Here is a 22,146-nt window from a genome sequence, read left to right on the forward strand (position 1 = left end):
TCAAAATAGTGTTTGTTAATTAAATGTGTAGTTGATTTATAGTCTGAAGCATACTTGCATCCTATAGACTTTTGTTGCCTCTAGGTTAATAAGAGGATCTAGATAGGGTGTAATGAGTTTTAGATTGCCACACTATGCCTAGTCAGTTCAATGATATGGCGACACTCAAGAGGCTTGGTTAAGAATTAGCAACTGTCAATAACACTTTTCTCTAGTGTTATTCCAATTAAAGATGAACTTACATATATAATTTGATCTCAAGAATATTGAAAAGGAAAAAAAACAAGCTTTCACTAGATTGTTTGATAGCGAATAAGGAGGGCGCGAATTGTTGAAGCAGTTCTTTTGGGGATTGCAAATTCATGAGAGATTTGTGGAAGAAGAAGAAGAAGAAGGTGTGAGAGGCGTAGAAAGAAGAGAATGGCATGCATAGGAGAAAATAGAGAGACGATTTGCAAGAGTGAAAAACTAAGATGACAAAGGTGTGGAAAGAAAGAAGAAGAAGAAAAGTGGGACCCACAGAAAGAAAAAGAAGAAACAAAAAAAGAAGTGTTGACCAAATAATAAAAAAAGATAACTTTTGTAGAGTGGTTACCAGAAGTGGTGGCCCCACAAGGCATAAAATGCGACACCCTTTAAATTTCTCCAGTCCCAATTTATAATAATAATATCTAAGTATACACCATTGATTGGAATAATTAGTCAAATAACATATAAGTACCCTTTCTTGTAATAAAAACAGCGAAGAAATTAAATATTAGCAACATTTTCAATCTTCTCATTCTGTTCCTCGTTCTCTTCCTCCTAATGGTTATAGCAAGAAATTACCTCTCTCTCTCTGATTGAACTTGGCTAAACTCAAACTAAAACACTCCACCATCTTTAATTATCCGCCAATTCTCGCAATTGGAGTGTTTAGTGGTGATGTCACGCTGACCTCATCCCCACCAACACTCTTCCTTTGAGCCTTAAGCTCGGCATCTTCCAAATAATGTTGGTATACATAAGAAACGAACCCCCAAACGGCCAAGATCATGGCAATCACCTTGACACCATCCATCCTCTCCCCAAAGAACACGACTGCTAGAATGGGCACAATCGGCAAGCCCACTGCACTAATCGAGTTTGAGAATAAAGACGAGACGTCGAATATCAACCCGACTGCGCCAATCATGAACACTTGCCAAGCAATTGCCGTCCCGACCAAATTCACCACATACCTCACCTTCCCAAGCTCATAACCATCCATCTCTGTTCTCAAATGCTCCCACTCGCCACTAGCAAAAAATCCCACCATAACAATCACACTAGACACTAAAGATTGGTAAACAAGCATGTCTAGAACTGCCCTAAACGTCTCCTTCCTTATGACCCTCCTAAAGCAAAGCTGGTTCAAGGATAGAAGAAGCCCATAACCAGCTGATGCCCCGATGGTGCATGCAAACCCTAGCGCATATTTCCCTCTGGAGACTCCCTTGGGGTCTTCTGAATTTGAATGGAACACAAGGAGGGTTGAGGAGATTGTAAGGAGGACTAGGGAGTTGGTGATGTAGGGAGTGAACTTTTGGGCATTTAGGAAGAAGGAGAAGATGGCATTGAAGGCCAATTGGGAGGAGCTAATGAGGGAATAGGTGGAGACAGGGAGGTACATGAGGCCGATTGAGTATAAATAGCAATTTAGGGCCACAATTGTGCCTAGAGAGAGGTACACAAGGGCAAGGCTCTTGAGAGAGGGTGACTGTGAATGAGATTGAGCTTCTGGGTTTGTTTGGATGTGGGGGTAATTAGGGTCATTGGGGTCTTTGTGCGAGGGGATAAAGTAGAGAAAGAGGAGGATTGGGAAGCCCACAAGCTGAACAAGTGTGGCAAGCCACTTACTGTTGCCTCCTTTGTTGTAGTAGAGCCTCCCAAGGAGAGTAGCCACCGATTGGCCGGAGAGCACAAAGAATGAGTAGAGAGCCACTCTAATCCACCACCTGAAGTTCTTGGGTTTGGGGGTTAGTGTCGATTGATTATTGGTGATGGTGCTTGTGGAGTGGTATGAGTTCTCTTCTTTGGCTCCTTGATCACCTGGTCAAAAGTTGGATAGCAATTTAATTAAGGATCTTAATTAGTAAGAGAGAAAGAATACACATTGCTCGTAAAGGGAATTGGGGTCCAAATAAGTTCAATGATTAGTCCCAATGAATCGTATACATGACTATGATGACTATGATGAAATTCACCATTTAGTGAGCACATTACATCTATGTCCAACGTAAAAATTAACTAATTATATATTTATAATATGTATGCAAACTAAGTACTGTGTCAAAACGAAATGGTTTATTTAAACTTCTACTTTGTGACCATCTCTCTTTACGTGAAGAACTAGACCTTCCAATTTTTGGGAAAATATTTAAGATTTAGACCTTTTATCGGGAAAGCAGCTAGGATTGAAGAATGCAATACCATCTTTACTTGATTCATCGTGTGTGTAGGTGGAATCACACGAGGGACCAAAGCAAGTTCATCCCCCATTGACAATGATGCCTTCCCTAGTTGATCTCGGGCGGTCTTGACCTAACCCCGACAAAGACTTTCTCATTAACATTATTATTGTAATTGAGGAATGATTACGTCCTTTCTCGTCAGAGGCCACTCATAGATATCAACCAAAAGTTTCAGATTGCTGCCAAACAAAGAGAAACTCGACCACAAATTGAGGGGCTTTGTTATAAGAACCGTCTACGCACCTATGTCATGGAAAACGAGATGGAATTTGCGGCAAGAATGGTGATGCCAATGAAAATACTTCCCTAGAAGACTTTCCAATCAGTTGGCAGAGCTAACTATAAAAATGTTATTTATAATACTGAATACTGATCGCTAATACAGAAACTATGATGTTAATCTCAGTTCCAAGCATTTAGACTCAAATAATGGGCAAATGATTATGTACTAATTCAGTTTGACATGCTTTGAATTAGACAAACTGTAGTTTTGACATTGTCAATTACGCATGATTCTAATTCTTTTAAATGGGTTTGGCTTTTTATTTTAACAACGATAAAGCCCTCCTTAATTCCATAAACATCGATCCATGAAGTATCTAATGAAAATCATAAATGCATAAGACTAAATTCCAAAGCCAGGAAGATGGCCCAAACATGAAATTATTTGTACTTGGTGTTGATGAAAATCTAATCTGTACCATGACCTAATCTAAAAATATATATTAGATCCTTCATTAACCACTAAACCAATGATGCTTTTTCCCTATTAAATCCATCAGTTAAGGCCACATCATCACTCAATTGGTCAAAAGCAAACAGATGCTCAAGGTAGGTCCAATTTTTAGTCACCACTAGATTAAACATAATGCATCATGCTTGATTTTCTGAACTGATACAGACGTAGAGTTTGGTCAAGATTTTTTGCTCAGAAGTTCATGCATGCAAAATATCAATTATTGATAAGAAAATGGCATAAATACCAAGATAAGAATTAAAAGAAAGGCGATTCATTGGACCACCTACCTAAGACCAACGCCTGAAAACTTCGATCTCTTGCATTGAAGGATGACAAAAAAATTATAGGTTGAGAAAAGCACTTTTGTATTCTTGCTTGTCCAGATGAAGAAGCAGAAGTTAAAAGTCCCAAGATTCATCAAAAGTCCAGGAGCAGGAGCTCACGATATTTAAAATTTTAGCTTGTTCACATCAAGAATTTAACCATCTGGACCTTCAACACACATCCATGTATATTCTTTACAAAACGAGACAAAACACAGAGTTGCAGGGAGAGAAGTGAACATACGCATGGTGGTTATTTTCCACGCCTCTCTTTTGGGTCCATCTCAATTCGTTTCATCATTTTTGCTTCGAAGGATCCATGCATAAATTCCATTGCAAAGCTCAAATAATTCAGATATCCGTATACTCTTCAGAGAACTGGACTTACCTGGGACGTGGAGTTGCAGCTCCTGAGGATGATGATGAGCTAGTTCTCCCATGTCGAGAAGGAGAGAGAGAACCCAGAGGAGAGTGACAGAATTATTATGAAAGCTGAGGGAGTGTTAAGACAGAAACCTATCAGAGATGAAAGAAGAAGAAGAGGTTCCTATGTGTGAACGTGTCCCGAACGCTACTCTCCCTAACATATATACCTGATAAATGTCCATTTTCGTCAAGGCACAAAAATATTAATTATTCAAAAGGGAAATCGACGTGTGAAACAACGTGTAATAAGAAATCGGTTCTGCAAATTTGATGTGTTCAATAATGTGATGGACCATAAGTTCTGCAAATTTGAAATTCAGTCTAATAAATCGCTCATTACCTAGCGTTTTCCTTCATCTGTTGCTGCAATGTCGTCTGAACTCTGAACTAATTTAATACGACCTTTTTTTTTGGGGTCGGAATACAAACCATTTATTATGCATATACTTTGGTTATTTTTGGGTAAAGTGGACTAATGTTCCTAAAGTCATGTTCATAAAAAAAAAAATAAAAGAAAAGAGACCCCAAAAGATGAGATGATTTGATAGTTATCTTGTTAGTTCATGGTAGTTGAGATTAACAAGGACATCATTACGTAAATTCCCAAAAGAAAGAAGGAGGGACACGGTTGATCAACCGAATAGGGGATATGCTATGCATGAAAATACGTAGTTGTTGTCTGCGCAAAATCAACGTGGTTTTTTTCGTTTTGCAGAAATTATCGACGTGTAGCACTCTTATGTAGGCTCAATTTTATAGAATATATGATAAACCACTTCACTTTGCATATTTAGATTATTTACTGATGCCTACTAATAAGTGCTCTTACATTTACATAAAAAATACGTGATTTTTAAATTAAGTTTCCGTCTCGCTCACTTATGCAGAACTAACACAAAAATTTAATCCTTAATTTGAAAAATGACCATATTTTATTTGCAAACATCATCAATAGAACCTCAAGAAAACTTTAATTGTCCAACGAAGGTGGACAATTAAACTATTTAGATCCGGCAAAAGCTTTTCACTCAGTCAATAACTTAAACTCCCATTGTTTTCAAAATCCCTGCAAGTCAAGGAATATTTAGGTGAACCGTAGAACATCAAGAACTAGAAAAAATAAAAAAAACGAGATACAATGATTGAACCAAACAAAAGGACTAACTTGTCCAGTTAAACATTAAGACTGTCGAAGCACCTCACTATTAATAATCCAAAAGTAAGTAGACACCGTGGAATTTTTGGGCAAGTTTGGTGAGTTCGTGTATTAACTAAGCTATTGTACAGGGAGACGAACAAGACATGTCCATCCAACAACTTCTTCCACCTGCTATTTGAGATCGGTTCGGAAGAATCTCTACCCGTTCTGCGTCAGATAAACCTTGATTTAAATCTTCTAAAATACAAGGTTGAAACTATGTGATCTCATTTGCTTCGAAGGTCGCATCCTCCGATTTGGGGCCCCAACCTCAAATTGGAGTTTGTCTGTTTGTGGTGTTGTTTGGACGAATGGCAAAAAGTGTGGTGGTGGCGGAGGCTAGGTCTGGTGATGCTTATGGTAGTGGTGGATAAGTTTGGTTTTGCTAGGGGTTCGGTAGTCCTCGTTGACCGCGTGGTGGTTGACGAATATGATGCTCGTGCCGATTTTACTAATGGTAGCGTTATTCCATCATGGTGGTGATGGACAGCTGATAAGTCCAAAATTTACTGTACGACAATTGTAAATCTTTTAATTTTATCAATTTAGTCCATAAACATTGGATAATTTGTCAATTTAGTCTTCCCAACCAATTTAGCTCTGAAAATGTTTGCGTGGATACCCAGTCAACGCCAATTTAGGGTGCATTTAGGAGTAGCATTTGGAAGGGACTTTGGACATCCAAAACCCCTTAGGCCAAATATTGGGTGTTTGGCAAAAAATTTGCAAACCCACTTGAAGAAAAGTGGGCATTTAGAAGTAGGGGTGAGCAGCGGTTTAGGGTCGACCCTTGACCGACCCCTGGACCGGCCCAACCCTGCCGGTCCTGGTCCGGTTCCCAAGGGGACTGGGTCGGTCCTTGGTCCTGAAATTCTAGGACCAACACTGTGCGGGTTGGTCCTCGGTCCTGAGAGTTTTGGGTCGGTCCAACCCTGGACCAACCCTGTATATTATATTATTTATAATTCTTTTATATATTCAAACCTAAGTAAAATTTATGTTATATTATATTATATATAATTCTTTTATATATTCAAATATAAGTAAAATGATGTTAAAGTTGTTGACTCCTCATGCTCACGAGTCATAGATAGACAGCATCCAATTCCAAAAGGTGTGAAGTTTACGTTGTAAAGGTTTTCACGGCCTCCTCCTCCTTGATCTAGACTCAGTACATTCTTCACCGTGAGGACCAAGGACTCCTCATAGTCATGGACTTGCGACGTCCAAAATGGCGTGAAGTTTATGCTGTAAATCTCCTCACGGCTTTCTTCCCTAAAGTACGTTCTCTTCCATTTTGTCTTCTTTGTTCTTCAATTTGCCAAAATCAAAAGTAGCAACATCCCGCTCGCCTCGGTTGCCGCGCCACTCACCTTTGACCGTGCGCGCTGCTCGTGCCGCTCGCCACTCACCACTCGCCCTTTGCTATCGTCGCTGGCTTCGCTAAATGCTCGCCACTCACCACTTGCCGCTAGTCTTGCTCAACGCTCACCGCTTGCCATTGGCCTCACTAAACACTTGCCGCTTGCCAGTTGACGCTCACCCCACTCAACACTTGACGCTTGCGCTCGCCACTCGCGCCAGTCGCCTCACTTATCGCCGAGTAAATCAAAAGGAAAAAAGAAGAAGCCCTAATTAGAAACCCTAATGCTTAGCTTGCCCTTGCTTTCCAAACACAACTTGACTAGTGATATCTACTTTGTGCTTCATTTGAGATCTTGTATTGGTATTTATAGTTTAGTTACACAATGCCGCATTGTCGATGGATGTGTAATTTGAATTTGTAGGTTTACTTTTTTAGGGAGTATAAAAAATAAGGCGAAATAAATTATCGATCGGTCCCGGGTTGACCCTGGAACCGGACCGAACCCATTGGGTCGGTCCGGTCCTTGGTCCTAGGCTCAGTAGGGTCGGTCCTTGGTCCTAAAAATTGAGGACCGACACTGTACGGGTTGGTCCTAGGGTTAGGGGGTGGCCCGGACCAACCCGGACTATGCTCACCCCTATTTAGAAGGCTAAAAGCCCAAGGCAGATAGAAGGCTGTTTTAGGCTTCTAGCTTTATTGGCATGCCAAATGATACTGTGCAACTTTATTTTTCCCAAAATTGTCCTCATCAAATTTTTGTTTTTCTGTTTTTACCCTTGTTTTGTGACACTATTCATCTTCCCTGTTCCCCATGGCCGGCTTGGTTGTACCTAGCTATGAGGGGTTGACAACAACTTGAGAGACCAACATGGTCGCCGCGGCCTAGGCGACCATCGCCAGAGGGTCGGGCGATCTTCGTGGGTCGCTGCGCCGTGTGATTATAGAGTGGGGCCCGATCTAGGTCGCACAACCCCAAAAGTTGTGACTGCCCAGATTTGGGTAACCTGAGCAATCACGACCTAGCAGCCTAACAGCACTTGAAGAGGTCAAGGGAGCAAAAGGAGTCCCTAGGGTGGCGGCGATGATAGTGAGGGAGGCGTCAATGATGCGGAGGCAAAGGGAGAGGTCAAGGCCGGTGGCCTTTAGATAGTAGTTGAGGGCGGTGGGGAGTACTTGGTGTGGAGGGGGGAGGGACTTGCGGTGATGGGACTTGATGGCGTGGGAGGAGCGGTAGACGAGAGGGAGGACTTGCAGTCGAGCACTTCCTCGTCGAGCAAGTCGAGGATGAACGTGATCTCCTCGACGGGAGGTTGAAGAGGGCAGGGCCCTTCGGCTGGACCGTTGGGCTTACGCTTCTTCGTGGTCCTTATGAAGAGAAATTGTGAGATGTTGGAGAAGAAGATGGAGGAGAAGATGATGGTGGTTAAGATGAAGAGGAGGAGAAGAAGTGATGATGAGTTTGGCAATGTGATCTTAGCGATGTGTGACTAGGTGGCCCCCACCGAGGTCACGCGACCTCGGGTGCCCTTCGCCTAGGTTGCACGACCCTTGTTGTGGGTTGCTTGACCCCAAGCGGCTCTATCGATGGTCTCCGACAACCGCTTGAGGTCTTCAACTTAAGACGTCGACCGTCGGCATAAAATTTTGATTGTCGGCAGCCGCTTGCCCTTTACCAACCAACCATTTTTTTTTTTTTTTTTAATCACAAAAGTCCTTTGTGAATTTAAATTTCTCCAAACACTATTGTCGCGACCTATTTTTCGGGTGCACCACCTAAAATTAGGTTAATTGACTACCAAGTCTTTAAGCTTAGCTCGGGCTCTCCCAAGCCCATACCAAATCGCAACTTAAGGTTCAATTATCTAACATGCGAATGATTAATAACTAGGAGTCGCCACTAATCAGTTTTCGGTAGGTCGATTAGACACCTAAGTAAAATAATTGAAGCATTATTTTACTCCTATGAACCAGAGACTAAAGGTACGGGGACTTGGTTACACTAGATTTCTCTAATGCCCTTTCGGTACCATTTCTTTTTTTAATTTTCAAAAGTGTTTTTGCAGGCAGCTTGAATTTATTTTAACCTAAATTACTATCATGCAATGGGATGACCACACAGAAGCTCAATCATCATTAAATATTGAATAAAAAGATAAATAAATAAATTGCATCACACAAAGCAAGCAATCATTTTATTTTATTTTTGGTTTTCTTGAAATTAGAATTTTTTCATAAAAACATGCATTTTAACTACATGACCTAAACTATATGATGGGTAATGCGATGCAATGACATACAAAATTATTTTAACTAAAATGACACGCAACATACAATTTAGTATGCGAGTTATATGTCATGCGACATTTATTAAATAACTTAGTCTAATGACAAGGAAGTTCTAATTAAATGAACCTAATAAAAACTGAATGACATGCATTTGATATTTCTATTTTTAAAAATGCAAAAATGATCTAGCTAGATTAAAATTCTATCTAATTTAAACTAAGGATCAAGTCACATTAAATCCTAATTTAAACTAAGATATTATCTTAATCTAGCATGCAATTTATCTAAAAGATGATCTAAATTTAAAATGAAACATGCCATTCTAACCTAATATGCTCAATGATTTTTTTTTGTGATTTTCTTTATGAAAATTCGAAATTAAAATTAATACATAATTAAACATGCAATCCAAATAACAAACTAACAACTTAAATGTATGCATTTTTTTTTTTTTTTTTTTATATTTTTCTAAGTTCGAAATAAAATCCATATTCTAGATATGCAAGATAACAAGAAATATTCCAAAACAAACTGAATCCTAATTCAAATATTTTTTTGGATTTTTTTTATATTTTCCAAAACAAGCAATTATCAAATAAACATTGTATTTAAACTAATAAGGACATTCAATCAAATAAATGATTAAAATAATCAAAAAAATAACTGTTGCCTTACGAGGTCAAATTAATGATTATCCTAACCCTAATTATCACGACAAAGAGTTCAAAATAACTAAAAATCTGATCCGAATTCTTACGGATCAAATTAATAATTATATTGATTCAACACTTAAAATACTATTGACAAACCCTAAGAATTAATATAATTAAAAAAATGATCCGACATCTTACGTGTCGGATTAATAATTACAATAATTTTAGAGATAACTCTTGCAAGTAATGCCTACAATATCCATAACCTAAAAGTCACATCACAATATTCAAACTTAAACAATAATAATAAAACCAACTAAAAGTAAAGTAAAATAATAAAAAAGAAAAAAAAAAAAAAAAAGAAAAATAAAGAACCTAAGGAAAATGGAGGGTAGCCAATTCATCGACACCGGGTAGGGGTTTGGGTCGCTGGCGTTTGGAGTTTCGGCGAGGTGAATCGCCGGTGTGGCTAGACGGCAACGGCTCAACTCGACTTGGGTAGAGGCGGAGCAAGGCGGACAGGCGGTTGCTGTGGCGTGCGTCGCTCGGAGCAGCTCGTTGGGTGGTGGGTGGATCGCGCGAGCTCACGGGCAAAGGAACCTAAGTGGTAACGTAGCGAGGTGGATTGACTCGGGCGTTGCAGAGGCGCGAGATTGCAGCGGTGCGAGGGTGCGGGATCGCAGCGTGGCGGTGCGGCGTCAGACGGAGCGAGCTGTCGGAGCGGGGCTTAGGCGCGGCGGGCTTTGGCCACCGAGCGAGCAGGAGGCGAGCTGCTGAGGCAGGGGTCCGAGCAGCGTGCAGTGGGGTCGCGGGTCACCAGTGTGAGGCGGTGCTGGTGAGGCGACCGGTGCGGCTCAGTGGCTTCGCGGCTACCGGTGGAGGGCAGTGTTTCTGGTCGTCGGGGCAGGGCAGGGGCGCTGATCGAGGTGGAGGCGCGCGACGGATCGGCGACTGGCTCTGGCGTCGGGACTGGTCGCGACGGCAAGGAGCGGCTTGGCGTCAGGTCATCACTGAGATGCGGCGCCGACGCGGCGATGGCGGTGGCTCGGTGGGCGGCCCGCCGACGGGGGCGGGGGGAAGCGTCGAAGAAGATGATGAATAGTGCTAGGATTTTCTCCTTTTTTTTTTTTTTTTGGTTTTTTTTTTCTGTCTCCTGTTGCACGTCCCTTCCTCTCTGCCCCTTCACTTTTCTGTAGAAGCTTTTGCTTTTGACCTTTTTCTTTTTTTCGACCCCTCGAAATCCCCTAGAAAAGCCCCCCCTTTTATAGAGCAAGAACAAATCAATCTGTTCTACCAACGAAGATTTCATATATTGACTTAGCGATTGAAGATAATCTAAAAATTTTTGTGAAGATTTTCCAGATAATTCACTCAAGATAAAGCTCCATTATCCAACTCTAGAATCTTTCGAAATCTCTATCCGCAACAAAATATTTTAGATTATTGCTTATCCTCCTTAATATTCTCAACGATTTTACCACCAAAAGACTAAAGATAAGATTGTAATATTTTTTTTTTAAATGTAAAAAACCACCGTAATATCGCATCAAATCTCAATTTCTCATAAGATAATTAATTAATTAAAAAGCAATAGGCTTGGGCTAATTTGCTCCTTTCGTGGGCTTAATCTAACTAATTTGAACCCATCCGCACCGGTCCAAAAAATAAAACGCCAATTAAAATAAAATAATAAAAATGCACCTAAATCTATATGCTACGCAATTAATATATATTTTTGAATAAAATTAAACCCTAATTTTTAATGCGATAAATGACTAAACGGGCCGTCAAAATTTAGGTGTCAACAACTATTTTGCACAAAAATACTTCACAATGGACTTTTAGATTACAATTTACTAAACACAATATGCAATTTAGATTACTCCTTTGACTTTAAGTCCTTTGCACATTCTCAAAGGCTTTCCCCAAAAGTCCAACCAAATGCATCCTCAATAGTGGTTTCCGTTGAGAGATATGGTTTGGAATAATTGATAGACATGGTGATTTTCTTGTGAACTTCACACTAGTCGCAACCAACGTCTATTCTCCTTCATGTCACATCAATATCTTCTCACTCTATATCAAAATCTAGAACTCTCATCCCCATTTCTTCCATAGTAGTTTGTTTGGTAACTAGTTTCAACAATGATCACATTAAATAGTTGGAGATTAGTTGATTATTTTATAGATTGTTGGGATGGTACAATCTCTATGAGTGGTTGCACTATAATCCGACCCCATGTGGCCATCCTGTGGAATTCCCTAAAATTCTCGATACCTTCTACAAGGTCCTCATGATCCTTATCCTCATTATTAGTTAAGAACTTTGCATCGACTAGGAAGCTTAAGTGCATGTTATCTGAATCAATTTCATCATCCTGACCAAGCCATCACCAACACCCTAACCAATGTCCTTACCTTGACCAAACACCCTGAGTAGCACCTTCACTTACCTCATTATCAAAATATTCTCCATAAACCTCAACGCACCCTCATTGCAAAAAAGAGAAAAGTATATCAACAATAGTTATATAATTAAATATGTATTTCAAACCATTTTCCAAAGAATTTTGAGGAAAGTTAAAATAAAACTTTTCAAATTTACCATTTACCCCATTCTCGATGTCTATGATGAACACTTTCATAACTTTTTGAGCTGATATCTACACGTACTAAACTATCTTCCCCCAACATATTTAAGCATTGGACATCTAAATAATTTTTCAATGTGGAAAAGGCAAATCATTGTTGACTTCCCGTTCCTTCTAACCCTATATAAGAGGAGAACATATATTATAAGAGACACATATAGAAAGTCAACATAATAACACATGTGAAGACAATTTTCCACAAATATTTTGTATTAATAGTATAATTAAAGACTCTTTTATGGCCAAATATTTAAATCTCTCGGCAACATCCCTAAAGTACTGGTTATTGTTTTATATATGCATACATTCAGTGTCTTTCACCTTATTGAAAATTAGAAGTAATGAGCAACATGTTATAATGTAGAGAGGATCCATGAAATTCGTAATTTAAATGGATTTGATGTAGCTTAATTATCATGTAAACGTAATATTTGTTGAAAAACTTAAGCTCTATTTTGCCATATATCTTGAGTCATTCAGGGAGCTTTAGATTGTCGAAATGACTTTGTTAATTCTCAAATGCACAGATAAATCATTATTCATTGATCATAATTCTCGATGGAAAAGCCATCTTTCAGGCTTCCCAACATAGAAATGTTAAGCACAATGATGGAAAAATGAGAAATCAAGCCTTGTGACCCCTTTTCACGATGCTAATAGCATCGACAAAACGTTTCCCGAAAAAAGCATGGCAAATGCAAACCACTTAGCTCAAATGCACTCCTATATAAATTTAAGTTCAAGGATGAAAATTTTCTAACATTTCATCCTTGAACCTTGTTGACACCTTATTTTTGTTAAACAAAAAATAAAAAAAGATAAGAAGGAGAAATACAAAGAATATAATGATGAAAACAATGCAAAATAATAATAATAATAAAGGTGCTGTTGTACTAAGCATGGATAAAAAGATCACAAGAATAAAGAAAGTAAAGAATTTTTCTTTAAAAATAATAATAATCAAGTGGGCCTATTTTACCTAACCCATGTTTCTTTTAGCCAAGTTCTCAGCCCACTACGCATCCAGCCTATCCTCACTCTTGGACCCTACTTGTTACTTCTTTTGGGTCGGGTTTTATTTCTTTTTCTTTAACCCATGGATTAAGCCCAAGAGAGTAAAAATGTTTTGAGACACTAAATCTAATTATTTGAATAAAATAAGTCACAAATTCAATTGCATATTTATACTTTTGTCTACTTTTCTATTAAGGGTTTTCTTTACTGTTAATACTTAAATTTTGTATGGTAAGCTATATAAGTAAATATGTATTCTGAGATATTTTCTCTTTATCTGTATTTGCAGTTTTAAGCTCAAATATTTGAATTGTAGATAGAAAAACACAAGTTATGTAGGTAAAATTATAACTCATGAACTTTGTTCTTATCCATAATTTTAATATATTGAATTAAATGAATTTCTCTAGTCAGTGTAAATTTCATGTGTTGAAAATTACTTCAATAGGATATGTCATAATTTCAAATGACAATAGTTTATTCTGTTCTTCTTAAACGGGTTTCTTCAATTTTTCTGCAATATGAAGAATAGAAAACAGTGTACCCAAATTTGTCTTAAGTAAATAAATGGGTAGAATCTCTATTTTTTTAAATGAATTCGAGAATCCTTATGATTCTCTTTCTTTAATAATCAGAAGACAGTGTGAGGGCTTAAATGGCGCAATTTTCCACCGAATAGGATAATCTCTATCATTTGAATATTGACAACCTTAACGACTCTATCTTTGGCTGATCACATAAGGACAATTCGAGGGCGTTGGAAGCTTGATCTTTAATCAAACAGCACGATCTTTGATTCCTTTTCACGAACCAACTTTTAGTGCTTGAAGGCTTGATCGCTAATATAAAATGGTTGAAGTCTTGATGATCTGAATATCTAGTAAGGTGGTTGAAGTCCTCGCCACCGCTCTTGATTGGTTAAAATTACGAAACATTATTGAAGCAGTTTTAGATCTATTACAATTTTTCCAATTCAGTCTCAATTTTTTTTTTGGCCAATTTAGTTCTAAACTTTTTGTAATTATGCCAATTCAGTTTATTTGACCAAATTTGGCCGGCTGGGGTTGACATAAATGTCGGTCGGTGCCGACATGGACAAATTTTTAATCATTTTTATTTATTTTCTTTCTTCTTCTTCTCTCTCTCTCTCTCTCTCTCTCTCTCTAGAGAGAAAAAAAAAGGAGAAAGATAAAAAAAAAAAAAAAGAAAAAGAAAAATAATTGAAAAATAAAAATATTATTTAAAAATTATCCATCTCGGCGTCGGTTGGACAGTCGGCGTCAGTTAGGATCCACATTAGTGCTGGCTGGCCAAATTTGGTTGAATGAATTGGATTGGTACAATTGCAAAATATTTAGAATTGAATTGGCTAAAAATAAAGGTTTATGACTAAATTGGAAAAATTGCAATATGTTTAATGAAAATTAGATAGTATATCCACAGTAAGAATGATCAATATTTAATTTAATTTTAGCAAATCTTGATACCATTTGAATCATATATGGCAAAATATTGATTCATTTATTTGAAATGCATACCCTAATTTGATTGGACAACTACGCCTATGAATGAGAATTAGTGGGCACTGAAGTATCTTTGTAGAATTTCATATTTGGCTGAAAATTTTCGTTGTTTATGAATTTAAATTACATTGAAAATAAGCCATGTTGGTAAAGATTAAATTTTAAAGGGATAAGTGCACCAAAGTCTTATAATTAACATGAAAGTGCAATTTAATCCTAAAACTGTTTAAAAAAATAGAATAAATTTCTAAATCTTGTCAAATTGGTGCAATCAAGTCCCTCCATTACCTCTATCTAAGAGCTAATGAAAAATGCTAACTTGGGTTTATGTTATTTATTTATTTCTTAAGACAAACGACACCGGTGTGATGCCCATCAACCGCTTCATTAGAAAAACTTGACAATTTAAAAAAAGATAAAAAAAAAAAAATGGGAATGAAAACAATAAAAGAGAGAACCAAGTTTTATTTCTGTTTTTTGGATTTCACTCCGGTGAGCCCAGTGCACAAGAACAAGAAGAAAAAGAAGCTGCAGAACCGTGAGCTTTCAAGCCGTGCCCTCTGAATCATAAATAGGCCCGCAGAAAAATGGAATGATAAAGATTTTCTTGAATCCTTCGAACACATAGCCCTGGTTGTCAAATCAGTCCTTGTAATCTAGACTTTGTTATTTATCGATGATGGTTCAGCAACGAGAAAAACATTTAAACGCATTGAATCTGCATTTTCTGACTGGAGTATCGGTGGAATTATGGGCTTGCTTCATCAGATATGGCTTTGACCCCAAATGGCCATGCCGCTCGCTTCGAGCTCGATGGCCGCAAGCTTTGAAGCCAAATCTGACCTCGAAGTTCATCGACACCATGGCCAGATCTGGTTAAAGTAAAAATAGATTGGCTATAACGTAATTTCAATGAAGCCAAAACAACATCGATTTCGGCGAGAAATGTGAAGCTAAAATTATTTACCTCTATAATCAATGTCGTTTAGGCTTCACTAGAGCCGCGTGGGATCCACATCAGCAGCTCCATTTGCCTGTCGTTGACCACATAAGCCACCACGTAGGACTTATAAAGACGGGCTTGGATGGAACTATGATAGAGGGTTGCCAAATTCGTATATGTTTGGGGATTTTTCTGACATAAAATAAAATTTGGTGTATTGGTTTTAAAATAGGCATAATTTAGGATTTGGTGGAATTATCTCTCTCTGTTTTTTTTTTTTTGGTTATACTCTCGTGGTTGTATGCAAATACTCAAAGTGGGTCCATGATTTGAACTTCTTGCTTATGTCTTCTAGTTGTTAAGGTCTGTTTAAGTAGATTTGTTATCAAAAAAATTTAGGGGGCTTAAAGCATTGAAATAAGTGAGGCAAAAATGGGAAAAATTGTCCAAAAAATCTTCAACCTATTGTATGATAGCCAATTTATTCTTTAACATTTTAATTATGGCAATTTAAGCTTTGTTTATTTCACGGAAAATGAAGGATTTGGAAAACATTCTTAAAAATAATTGTTTATATTACTTAAAATAATTAATCAATGAAAAATGTTTTCATTATTGATAACAATTTAGGTCTAAACATTTTTGCTGACCTCCTAGGCGCACAACACTAAGTAATCCAAGCCAACCCACATTACTGACTAACATTGGATAATCATATATGAACTTGTGTATGGAGACAACATTTCATCGGCACACTAAAATGCATGTGTTTATTATTAGAGATTGCTTTGCCATCTTCAAAATATGCAAGAGGTTTTCCCAACATGTCAAACCTCTGACTTTCAGCTTGTAAACAAAGTCTTAAATCACGTAATGATCAACTACCACGATAGTATGTTTTGTACATATTGACTTGGTTATTTTGTGGCTTTCATCCTTTAAAAGATTTGCTCTATAGTTTTTGACCCATTAATTATGTAGAGCCGAAATTACTATAAAGAAATTAAAGCCTGACCTTTTTCGTACCAAAAAAAAAGCCCGATCTTTGTAAATCCATCGTCACATTGCATAAAATCGAAAATAAATAAAAATGCAGAAAAGGAACAGTTGAGGCCACCGGAAAAACCTTTTCGGTCACTAGAATTCTTCACTTTTCTTTTTTCTAATGACATCATGGTCGTCGAAATTAACTATTCAGTCCGATTTTTTCACAACGAAAACCCACTGGTAAAATATATGCACTGTCCGAAAATTAGTTATATTGTAACTTATTAGCTCTTGTACAATCAATCGCAAGGACATGTGCAATTTGACCGGTGAATATGCCCAAAAAACTATTCCCCCTTCTGCCAAGTAGCACAAGAAATTGAAAGGATTGTAGACAGCCAGACAGAACTTTAGTCAACTCTTACCTTTTTTGTGCATGAAGCAATTTAAGTATCTCTTCTGTCCCCGATTTAATATTATGATCCCAGTAAACACCACTAATTTACATTAGCTAGTACTTTCATATTAGTCAAATAACATATAAGTACCCAACTTGAATGATTAAATTGCAAAATGGGCACTAAAGACAAGATGCCTTTCTTGTAATCAAAGCATAGAGAAAAAAATCAAAGTATTAGCAACATTTTCAATCATCTTATTCAGTTCCACGTTTTTTCCCCCAAGTGGTTACAGCACGAGATCTCTACTTGAACTTAGCTAAACACAAACCAAAACACTCCACCATCTTAATCATTCACCAACTCTTGCATTTGGAGCATTTAGTGGCCATCTTATACTAAACTCATCCCCACCAACACTATTCCTTTGACCCTTCAACTTGGCATCGTCCAAATAATGTTGGTACACATAAGAAACGAAGCCCCAAATTGCTAAGATCATAGATATTACCTTGATCCCATTCATCCTATCCCCAAAGAACACGACAGCGAAGATGGGCACAATCGGCAACCCCACTGCACTAATCGAGTTCGAGAACAAGGACGACACGTCCAATATCAATCCAATTGCACCGATTCCAAACACTTGCCAAGAAATTCCTGTCCCAACCAAGTTCATCACATAGCTCACCTTCCCAAGCTCATACTCATCCATCTCTCTCCCCAAATGCTCCCACTCTCCACTCGCAAACAACCCCGCCAAAATAATCACACTAGCCACTAAAGACTGGTACACAAGCATGTCCAAAACTGCCCTAAATGTCTCCTTTCTTATGACCCTCCTAAAGCTAAGTTGGGTCAAGGATAGGACAAGCCCATAACCAGCTGATGCGCCAATAGTGCACACAAACCCTAGGCCATATTTCCCTGTGGAGACCCCCGTAGGGTCTTCCGAATCTGATTGGAACACAAGGAGGGTTGAGGAGATTGTGAGGAGGACTAGGGAGTTAATGATGTAGGGGGTAAACTTTTGGCCATTTAGGAAGAAGGAGAAGAGGGCATTGAAGGCCAATTGGGAGGAGCAAATAAGGGAGTAGGTGGAGACAGGGAGATATAGGAGGCCAAGTGAGTATAAATAGCAATCTATAGCCAGAATTGTGCCTATGGAGAGGTACACAAGAGCGAGGCTTTTGAGAGAGGGTGATTGCGATTGAGATTGAGCTTGTGGGTGCATTTGGATGTTTGGGTTGTTGCGGTCTTTTGGTGTGGGGATAAAGTAGAGAAGGAAGAGGATTGGGAAGCCCACGAGTTGGACAAGTGTTGCAAGCCACTTACTATTGCCTCCTTTGTTGTAGTAGAGCCTCCCAAGGAGTGTGGCCACCGATTGGCTAGAGAGCACCAAGAATGAGTAGAGAGCCACTCTAATCCACCACCCGAAGTTCTTGGGTTTAGGGATTATTGTTGCTTGATTATTGGTGATGATGCTTGTGGGTAGGGATGAGTTCTCTTCTTTCGCTTCTTGATCCTCTGGTCATAAATTGGACGCAATTGAATTAAGGGTTTTAATCAGTAAGAGAGAAAGAATATAGATGGCTTACTCAACGGCTAGATAAATAAATCAAAATACATGACTTTTACGACTATGACTAGATTCATAATTTAGTGAGTACACTGCACCTAATTCAAATGTAGGAACTAACTAATTATCTATTGGTAATATATGTGCAAACAAAGTAGCATGTGTCAAAATAAGGTGTTTGAGTGGCTTTGCAACCATCTATCTTTACGTGAAGAGCTAGACGTTTCTTTTTCCGGGACTTCAGCTAGAATTGACGATGACCTGTATATAGAATCACACGTGGGACCCGTTTCTAATCGAGAATGATATCCACCCAAGTTGATGATGTTCTTGGGTGCACTTCACCTACCCCACTACACTACAAAGACATTTCGTTGGTATCATTAATGTAATCGATGAATGATTGCGAGCTCTCTCGTGAAAGATATCCCGCTATATTGCTGCGCATGTACTCGACCACAACTCTAGGGGATTGGGTATGGGAACAGTCGACGATGACCTTGTTCATGCAAAAGAGGGTGGAATTTGCCGCAAAAAATTTGATGCGAAGGAATATATTTCCCAAAAGACTTCCCCATCGATAGGCAGAGCTGAATGTAGAAAGGATATCTATCATATTGAGTATCGATCGTCAGTGAAAGACTATGGTGTTAATCTCCATTCCATGCGTTTAGAATAAAACGATGGGCAAACAATTATGAATAGATTCAATTTGACATACATTCAATTAGACAAACATTAATATCGAAATTGTCAATCATGCGTGATTCTAACTTTCTCAAATGGGTTTAGTTTTTTACTTTAACATTGATTAAGCTTGCTTACCTTAATTCCATAACCATCAACCCATGCAATATTGAACAAAAATTATGGATGCCTAAGACTCAAGTGTAAACCCAGAAAGATGGTTCAAACACAAAATTATTTTTATTTAGTGCTGTCGATGAATCTGTACCTTAGCCCAAGTTACAAACACATATTAGATTCTTAATTGACCACTGAACCAACTATGATTTTTTCCCTCCTAAAGCCATCGGTTAGGGGCGCCTCATCACTCTTTGGTCAGAAGCAAACGGATGCTCAAGGTAGGTCCCATTTTTAGTCCCCACTAGATAATTTTCTTGAACTGATATAGACATTGAGGCCGGGGGGCATTGATAGTGTGTTTCCCTATCAGCAATATCTACAATACTTTTTTTTTTTTGGGAAAGAAAATTAACAAAAAAGATCATTTACTCGGAAGTTCAGAAGAAATATGAATATTGATAAGAAAGTGGCATAAAAACCAATATAAGAATTAAATGAAAGGCGGTTCCCTGGACCACCTATCTAAGACCCATACCTAAGACGCCCACCTAACAACTGGAGATCTGTTGCATTGAAAACAGAAGATAATGGATCCATATAGTACACACATGGTGAAAAAAGAAAAAAGAAAAAAGAAAAAAGAAGAATGAAGGATGACCAAAAAAATTCTGGATCAGAAAACGGACTTTTGTATTTTTTGCTTGTCCAGGCGAAGAAAAAGAAGTTAGAAGGCCTAGGATTCATCAAAAGTCCAAGAGTAGGAGCTTATGGAGTTGAAAGTTTTAGCTTCCTCGCATGAACAATTTAATCATCTGGATCTTCAACTCGCGCATATACATATACTCGTGCATATGAGAAAAAACACACAAAAGAACAAAGAGAAACAGAGAGTAGCAGGAAGAGAAGCGGTCGAGTTCCGTTGCAAAGCTTAGCTAGTTCAAGAATCAAACTTACCCACGATGTGGAGTTGCAGCTCCTGAGGATGATGACGAGCTAGTTCTCCCATGTCGGGGATGAGAGAGAGAGAACCCAGAAGAGAGCGATAAGATATTATGAAAGCCGAGAGTGGGTTGAAGCAGAAACCAACAAGGGATGAAAGAGGAGGAGGTTTGTATGTATGTACGGGTCCCGCATGCTTCTTTGTCTAAACATATATAATTACTAAATGTCTATTTTCATCGACGAAAAGCAGGTATTAGTCATAAAAAGGGAAAATGGAACTCGTGTCCCGTACTGCCAGTCGCTTTCTTTGTAACGTGCACGCCCGGCTTCCGAATCGCTGGGTCAAACATTCAAGATGCACATACAGCGCTGTATATATCTAAAATTGAGCATGCTCTGTAATTAACTTTTCATAGAGATCCCCGATGGTTAAAAGACTACCTGCACCATGTAAACTTGCTCCATATTACCATTTTTTTTTTCATAATAGTTGACCTCGAAATGTTAGACAATTCATATAAAACCTGATGCGGAAATTCATAACAAATCAAGGATCTTTGATCTTCATGATTCTCACAAATAGATGAAGACATACCTTTATCCATAGCGCTACGCTTGAACTTGATCAAAAAAGAAGAAATCCGATTTCTCTCCCTTAACCCACTAAACCTTAATGTATTCAATTGATGGAGGAGAGAATACGTTCTTTCTGTTTTGTTGTTCGTATGTGGGTGGAGAGAGGACCGGACTCTATTTATATGTTTATTGAAAATGTGCCTTCCATCAAAGCGATATACCCTTTCGTTTTATTAGAGTCGTACCTTCTCATAACCAATATTATTTATAGCATTTCAATCATTATTAAACCATATAATAAATCACATAATATGGGCCACAATAATTCTTACATTCTCCCACTTGGCCCATATGATTCTCCTTTCATGGTTTAATAAAGACTATAATGTGCACAATAAGATTATGCTATAACATTTCATTAAATTGGCAATCACATAATAATCACAATTAAGTAAAGAAAACTAATGCGAGTCATAGCGGTTATATGTCATTAATCGACATAGTCCCTTCTATGTACTACAACTATAGTACTTTATTTAACATGATCCATAAATGAGAAGTACAGTAATAGTCCAACCATAATGTTTCTTTAGAAACTATCCTGTTTAACATTCATCTATTTCCATAATGTATACTAAATAGAAAACAGGAAATATTAGAAACATGTAAGTGAGCTCAAAGTGTCAAATACATAAACTTAATACAATCATAATACAAACATTAATGACGTCCAATAATGCCCATCCTTTCAACATGCTCATTAAATGTTTTGGGCGGCAATCCTTTTGTTAAGGGATCTGCTATCATAAGATTAGTGCTAATGTGCTCAATTGACACTCTTTGTTTCTGAACTTCTTCTTTGACAGACAAGTATTTGATCTCCATATGCTTAGCACCCTTAGAATACTTGTCGTTCTTAGAGAAGAAAACTGCTGTAGAGTTATCACAATAGATTTTTAGCGGCTTGGCAATACTGTCGACGATCACAAGTCCTGAAATAAAATTCCGCAGCCATAATCCATGAATTGTGGCCTCAAAGCATGCCACAAATTCAGCTTCCATAGTGGATGCAGCAATAACTGATCGCTTCGCACTCTTCCATGAAATTGCCCCTCCAGCGGAAGAAACAAGTAACCAAATGTTGATTTTCTTGTATCGGCACATCCGGCTAAGTCTGAATCTGAATATCCAATCACCTCGAGATGATCAGATCTTTTATAAGTGAGCATATGATTCTTCGTTC

General features: G+C 38.2%; 2 protein-coding genes across 2 annotated transcripts; both read right to left on the reverse strand.

Moving 5' to 3' along the window:
- Positions 1-588: 588 nt before the first annotated feature.
- LOC104440814 (purine permease 21) lies at positions 589-4,102 on the reverse strand. The gene is made up of 2 exons (XM_010053796.3): positions 3,943-4,102; positions 589-2,070 (listed from the first exon to the last, which is right to left on the reverse strand). Exons 1-2 carry the CDS (start codon positions 3,992-3,994, stop codon positions 887-889), a joined length of 1,236 nt encoding a protein of 411 aa, XP_010052098.2. The 5' UTR covers positions 3,995-4,102; the 3' UTR covers positions 589-886.
- A 13,080-nt stretch (positions 4,103-17,182) lies between these two features.
- LOC104440816 (purine permease 21) lies at positions 17,183-20,509 on the reverse strand. The gene is made up of 2 exons (XM_010053797.3): positions 20,340-20,509; positions 17,183-18,526 (listed from the first exon to the last, which is right to left on the reverse strand). The coding sequence occupies exons 1-2, from the start codon at positions 20,389-20,391 to the stop codon at positions 17,352-17,354; spliced, it is 1,227 nt and encodes a 408-aa protein (XP_010052099.2). The 5' UTR covers positions 20,392-20,509; the 3' UTR covers positions 17,183-17,351.
- Between the last annotated feature and the right edge of the window lie 1,637 nt (positions 20,510-22,146).

The sequence above is a fragment of the Eucalyptus grandis genome, chromosome 4 (assembly GCF_016545825.1).
Source record: "Eucalyptus grandis isolate ANBG69807.140 chromosome 4, ASM1654582v1, whole genome shotgun sequence".
Lineage (NCBI taxonomy): Eukaryota > Viridiplantae > Streptophyta > Magnoliopsida > Myrtales > Myrtaceae > Eucalyptus > Eucalyptus grandis.